A 6,625-nucleotide genomic window follows, 5' to 3' on the forward strand; every position below is an offset into this window, starting at 1 on the left:
TACTCCCAAGGCAAACTAAATTAAGTGGGAATGTGGTAAGACTCACTGCCTTAATACACCAAATCTCTTTGGCAGCCCAAGGATATGGTAATGCTTTTTTATTCACTGTTTTGAAAAGGAAGATTAGTTCTAAATACTTCTACTCAATCCTTCATTCCATGAAACTAAACACCAGTGATCAGGGACCCAAAACAGAAATGTTTTACTGTAGAATATAAGTAGTCTAACTATTTATGCAGAACTGGCCCACAGTGATCACTTTGGGCCAATATTCTTTCACCTTCAGTCTGCTTTCTGACCACAGACCACAGTGGCATTCTGTCACCCAGGAATGAGCATTAGTTTGCAACATATTTACAGCATCTCCAGAAATGTTTGAGTATTTCTCTTTTTCCAGAGCACAGTTACCCTGGAAAATGGTGTCAGATTCCTTAGAGGATTAGGATGAAGATATACACCTCTATTTGTGGTGATATCACAGAGTGTTTATTCAAAGATATGTGATAATACCTTCATTCAAGAAGTTCTGACTTTGGAAATTATTCACATCGTGTGATTGGATGAGAAGCTGTTATCTTCCTGAATTATGGTGATTCAATTCAGGCCTTTATTCACCAAATCTAGATTACTTATCATCATCATCATCATCACCCTCATCACATTAGTCTGCTTGGGCTGTCATAGCAAAATACTTCAGACTGGGGGCTTAAACATTGATATTCCCACAGTTCCAGAGGCTGGAAATCCAAGGTCAAGGTGGCAACACAGTTGTCTTCTGGTGAGGCCATTTTTCTGGGCTTGATACCAATTGTATGAGATTAAAGTCCCACCCTTATGATCCCAAGGAGTTCTAATTGTTCCAGCCCTCACTGTTCAAGACTTGCAAGCCTATGTACAAGGCATGTGAGTGAAGAAACTTTTCAGATGACCTCAGGCACAACCAATTTGTGCCTGCAACCTCGTGGGAGACTCTGACCCAGATGTACCCCTGTGAACCTCTACCAAATTTCTGACCCACTGAAACCATCTGAAATCATAGAGTAATTGTTGGTATTTGGGGGTGATCTTTTATACTTCAATACTATGTGAAACATTGCAGTAATTTAGATACTGTATTATTGTTCATGGATCAACTAATTGAACAATTTGGAAAGCTAAGTTACATAGATATTTCATATATGAAAGTGGACGTTTTGCAGGCTACTGGGAAATGCAACAGTTATTCAATAAATGTGCTGGGAAAATTTACTCTTACCATAAAAAGGAAAGTATATTTCTACCTCGCACCATACCTGAAAATGTATATCCAAACAGGTTAAAGACGTAAATGTAAGAAGCAAAACTTTAAATTCTTTTGAAAGTTATATTTATAAAATCAGAACAGGGAAGGCCTTTGAGCAGTATATGCACAGATCTTTCATCCTGAGTCCAGTTTCCTCGTCTCTACATCATAGCAGAGGTGGTGAAACCTTGATCCCAACTGAGTTCACGCCAGGACTCAGGTGTCATCTCCTGCAGTTCTGGTAATTTTGAATATGTAATCCACTGTATTGTATTTCTTTCTGAATAAAAGATCTAGATTACTTTTTATTTCCTTCATTGAATAATAAATGAAACATCATGGCTGGCATTTATTCAATACATATTAAATAAATGGAAGCATTTATATTGCTATGTACACTAGCTGGATCAAATTACAAACTGAGAGAAGGATGAAGGCAAAAAATACTCAATATTGTGTCCAATCTGTGCTGTGAGTTGACTTCTCAACAATGTAATGCACAGTGCCAGAACCTTAACAAATGATCTTTGTCTTATGGTAATCAACCTCCAACTCTTCTACATAGCAACTGTAAACAGAGAAGACACCTTTGATTTATCACTAAAGTCAAGAACACAAAGTTTGCAGAGAATCAGAAAGTCATTCATATGTAAACAAAACAATCCGGTCCCAAAAATCTCTAACATGTATTGTAATTTTTAACAAAAGGTACCCAGAGATTATATTTTAATGTAAACAGACTTTGGGGCTCAATCATAATATGAGTTACTTATACACAAATGTTAACTCCTGGAAGAAGCCATTTGATCTAGATGTACATAATGTGTTGAACAATTTAATTTTTCTGTCCAAAACTTAATTAGAATATACAAAATCAACCATATGCTACCACCACAGTGTAAAGCTAACAAAGTTCACTTCTTATGGATCTGTCCTCAGCTGTGAACATGTGCTGTGAAATGAATTGATTTGACCAAGATATTTATTTTTGCTGTTAGGGTAAGCTTTTTTTTAACAAGGTGAATTTTTAATTTAAAAATTTATTCTTTTGGACTAAAGGGGAACACATTCTACCAAATCATATTTTTACATACCATGGATGTGCCATACCCCACAAACAAGAACTTGAAATAGAACCAAAATGTGTTGCCCAGTAAAGAATCTTAACACTGTATGATTGTATATAACAGGGATTAAATGTACACAATTATCTTGCTCTCTAATGGATATAAAATACTCCACTTAGATAAAGATTAATTTATAGACCTGTTTCAGAATAAATAGACTAAATAACCCAAAGGAGATGATTTTTAAAATGCAATCACTGATAGTGAAAGGACTCCTTGATTCCGTGAAAGAATGATTATCATGTTCGTCATGAACAATGCACTCTTCCTCTAGCAAAGGTCAGATTTTTACTCAAAAGCTTCCTCATGGCATTTTTTATTTCTGCATTTCTCAGGGTATAGATTAAAGGGTTCAGCATGGGGGTGATGAATGTTAAAAAAACAGTCATGAATTTATCTATAGGAAAGGTAGAATTAGCCCTTGCATATAGGAAGATACAGGGAACAAAGAATAAAATGACCACAGTTATGTGGGATGCACAGGTATAGAAGGCTTTGCGTTTCCCTTCCAAACCATGAGTCTTAAGAGAGCATAATATGGCCGCATAGGAAACTAGGAGAACGGAGAAGATGACAGTGCAAATGGCTCCTCCATTAGCTATCAGAGAAATTTCAACGAGGGAGATATTGGTGCAAGCAAGTTTCAATAAAGGATACATATCACACACAAAGTTGTCGATGACATTGGGGCCACAGAAAGGAAGCTGATAAATAAAGAGGAATTGAACCAACGAGTGCAGAAAGCCTCCAGTCCAGGCCACCAGCAGCATAAGAACACATGCCCTCCTATTCATGACGATTAGGTAATGAAGCGGTTTACAGATGGCTACATATCGGTCATAGGCCATCACCACCAGGAGAATGACTTCAGCACCAGCAAATAAGTGATCTAGAAAGACTTGAGCCATGCAAGCACGGAAAGAAATAGTCTTCTTCTCATAGAGCAAGTCTACAATCATCTTTGGAGCAATGACAGTAGAATAGGTAGCATCTATAAATGATAAATAAGCCAGGAAAAAGTACATGGGAGAACCCAGTGATGGGCTGGCCATGACAGTCACAATGATAAGCAGGTTCCCCACTACTGTCACAATATAGATGAGTAAGAATGAGACAAAGAGAACTTTTTGCCCTTCAGGGTCCTGTGTGAGCCCCAGGAGGACAAACTCTGTCACATTGTTTCTATGTCCCATATGTCCTTCTGAAGGCATTGAACTCAGGTGTCAGAGGCTGTAAACAAAAGGGTGAAAATAAATTTAAGAGAATGACAAGCTTTATGTCAACACAATAAATGTTGACATAACATTGTTGACTCAACAGTGTTTGCCCTACAGGGCCTCACACAGGATGGCTTTCTAGAAAATGAGAGTTCAGAATCTCCATTCACCGTTCACAAATTTCTGTGTCAACTACAATGAGGAGACCAGTTCTCTACCTGGGAGGTACACGTGACATGACCTACCAATCAAGAAAGAAGCTTTCTCTGGAATCTCACTCACAAGGACTGCATTTTTTTGACATTATATGTCATTTCTTTTTTTTTTTCCTTGAATGCTTTTTGGCCTTCTGAGATTCACCATGAAAACAATCTTATCTCTAATAGCTTATTTACAATAGAATACCTAGTACATGGAGCATAAAATAACCTGATATTTAGATAACTACCTTTATGAGTGACCTCACTATGAGCTCCAAATATTGAAAAGCAAGTCATCTGAAGCAGTGAAAGAACAATATATATTGGGAGTGCCCTTTTAAATGGTTATAAGGGTCACCTGGTTGGATCAGTCAGTTGAGTGTCTGACTTCAGCTCAGGTTTGAGCCCCACACAGAGCTCTGTGCTCATAGCTGGAGCCTGGAGCCTGCTTCCAATTCTGTGTCTCCCTCTCTCTCTGCCCTCCCCTGCTCACCCTCTGTCTGTCTGTCTGTCTGTCTCTCTCTCTCTCTCTCTCTCTCAAAAATAAATAAACATTAAAAAGTTTTAATAATAAAATAAAATGTTTATAAAATGTATTTCATTCAGCTGAATTTTAAACATGTAGGAAACTGACTGAGATCAATATATTAAATTCTTCCCACCCAAGAACGTACAGTAAGAGCCATATTTTGTTTGAAAACACACACACACACACACACACACACACACACACAAAATGAATTGACATTTATTACAATCTAGATTATTGGGGAGGAAAATGGGTAGTACAAATAAAAGTAAACGGGCAATAGAGAGGCATTTTTCCTACTTTCCAAAATTGTTTAGAATTGATTACTGCTAACCATAGCTCAATTCAGAATGCCAACATAAAGATTTTAAGCAGAATCATGGTATGGTAGAAATAATTCTATACTAAAAATCTGAAACTGTTATTTGCTTTTGCCCAGTCATCTTGGGAAAATCATGCTCCAATTCATGTTTTATTGGATTGGTTATAGTCTTCCAAGATGCCTGAGTCTCTGAATTCTTATTATTAAAAACTTTATCTTAAATGACATTGTAGCACTTGACGGCAGACTGTCTTTGTAATAATGAGGGTAGATTAGCATGTGTTAAAATTTATGCAATTATTAAAGTAATGAATAGATTAGACCAGCTGGTTTGTCCATATTGTTAGTTCTTGATTACTTGGTCTATGTGGAATACAAGACATTCTTCCTCACTTGAGGAAAATAAATGACCCATTGGGCCCTTCAGATATGATCCATGACCAATTTTGCATGCATTGTACACAATTTTTGGCAGAATAGTTGAAAATGTGCTGTTATAATGTCTACATTTGTAGACCATTGTTTGTGAAGAAAAGATTATTTCATTCTTTCTGCCTCCAGCCAAGCCAATTTGTACTCAAAATCAGAGATAGAATAAAAATGTAGAAGAGAGAAAACAGAATAAGGTTGATAGCCAGCAGCAAAGACCACAAGCTGAATGAAATATGCTTTGAATTTGATGAATTTTGGTTTGTGTGGACTGAGCGAATTGGAAATAGAGGGACTTCAGATCCCCTGTGTTTTCAGTCCGGTGTTAGACAGGAGAGTAACCCAGCATGACTCACCCTCAGAATGTTCATATTTCCAGAAAACCAGATTCTGAACGGTCAGCCATATCAGAAGAGACAAGCTGCTTTAAAGGGGCTCCATCGTTGGGGCTTCCACAGTTTGCTGCATACCTACAAAATTAAATACCTTCACTCGCAATTATGAAGCTATGTCTGCATTTATAATGACAAATACTCACGATTCAGAGGGTTTGTCTGAGCATTCAAGAGATAGCTTCCAGTAGGAGAGTCCAATCCCTTGCCTGTTGAGAACTTACAACACTCATTTGTTTAGGGCTGTGGTTTTCTCCATCATCTGTTACATCTGTCAGGAGAACAAACATATCCTTTTAATAATGGTATCATTAGAATCCATATGTATGCCTTATGCATTTTAAGGGATCAATGAATAGTTGACTATTAAAAATGAGCTTATGAACATAATTACTACTCTAGACTATTGAAGACTAGTGGTTTGAATCAGAATAATACAATATTTTTTAAATAAATATATCTGCTTCCAACATTTGTTAAATACTTCAAATTTCTTACCACATTCAGTGAAAAAAAATAAATCATTAAGAAATGCTCCAAATTCTTAAATCAATGATAACTATCCCACATGAGAATTAAAATAAGATGAATTAAGAAGATCTCTGCTATGCCAAATTCCACAACATAAGGCAGAAAAACAAATCATATATATGGCATGCAAGTTGTACAATACTGGGAAACACTCTCAAATCAGCAAGATAGTGGAAATTATGAACTGAAATTTTTAGTTTCAGTCCAGATCCATTTGAAACATGATGGAGGGGTATCTGGCTGGCTTAGTTGGTTGGGTGTCCGACTTCACCTCAGGTCATAGTTTTTTGCTGCATCAGGCTCTGTGCTGACAGCATGGAGCCTGGAGCTTGCTTTGGATTCGGTGTTTCCTTCTCTCTCTCTGCACCCCTCCCCACTTACACTTTCTCTCTCTCTCTCTCTCTCTCTCTCTCTCTCTCTCTCTCTCTCTCTCTCTCTCAAAAATTAAAAAAAATTTTAAAAAAGAAGAAACATAAGATGGCAAGCCAATGATTAGAAACTTACGTTTCTATTTACCTGTCTTGTTACTAAATCTATTCCCCAGGTAAGCAATCATTTTTTAATGACTGCAAGTGACCATAAAAATTATGCAGCAA

The 6,625-nt window shown here is 37.0% G+C and overlaps 1 protein-coding gene across 1 annotated transcript; it reads right to left on the reverse strand.

Annotated features, from left to right (window-relative positions):
* Positions 1–2,657: 2,657 nt before the first annotated feature.
* Positions 2,658–3,647, reverse strand: LOC115306909 (olfactory receptor 4A15-like). Its single transcript, XM_029957478.1, has one exon. The coding sequence runs from the start codon at positions 3,618–3,620 to the stop codon at positions 2,658–2,660; it is 963 nt and encodes a 320-aa protein (XP_029813338.1). The 5' UTR covers positions 3,621–3,647.
* Positions 3,648–6,625: the final 2,978 nt, after the last annotated feature.

Source organism: Suricata suricatta, chromosome 11, assembly GCF_006229205.1.
Source record: "Suricata suricatta isolate VVHF042 chromosome 11, meerkat_22Aug2017_6uvM2_HiC, whole genome shotgun sequence".
Lineage (NCBI taxonomy): Eukaryota > Metazoa > Chordata > Mammalia > Carnivora > Herpestidae > Suricata > Suricata suricatta.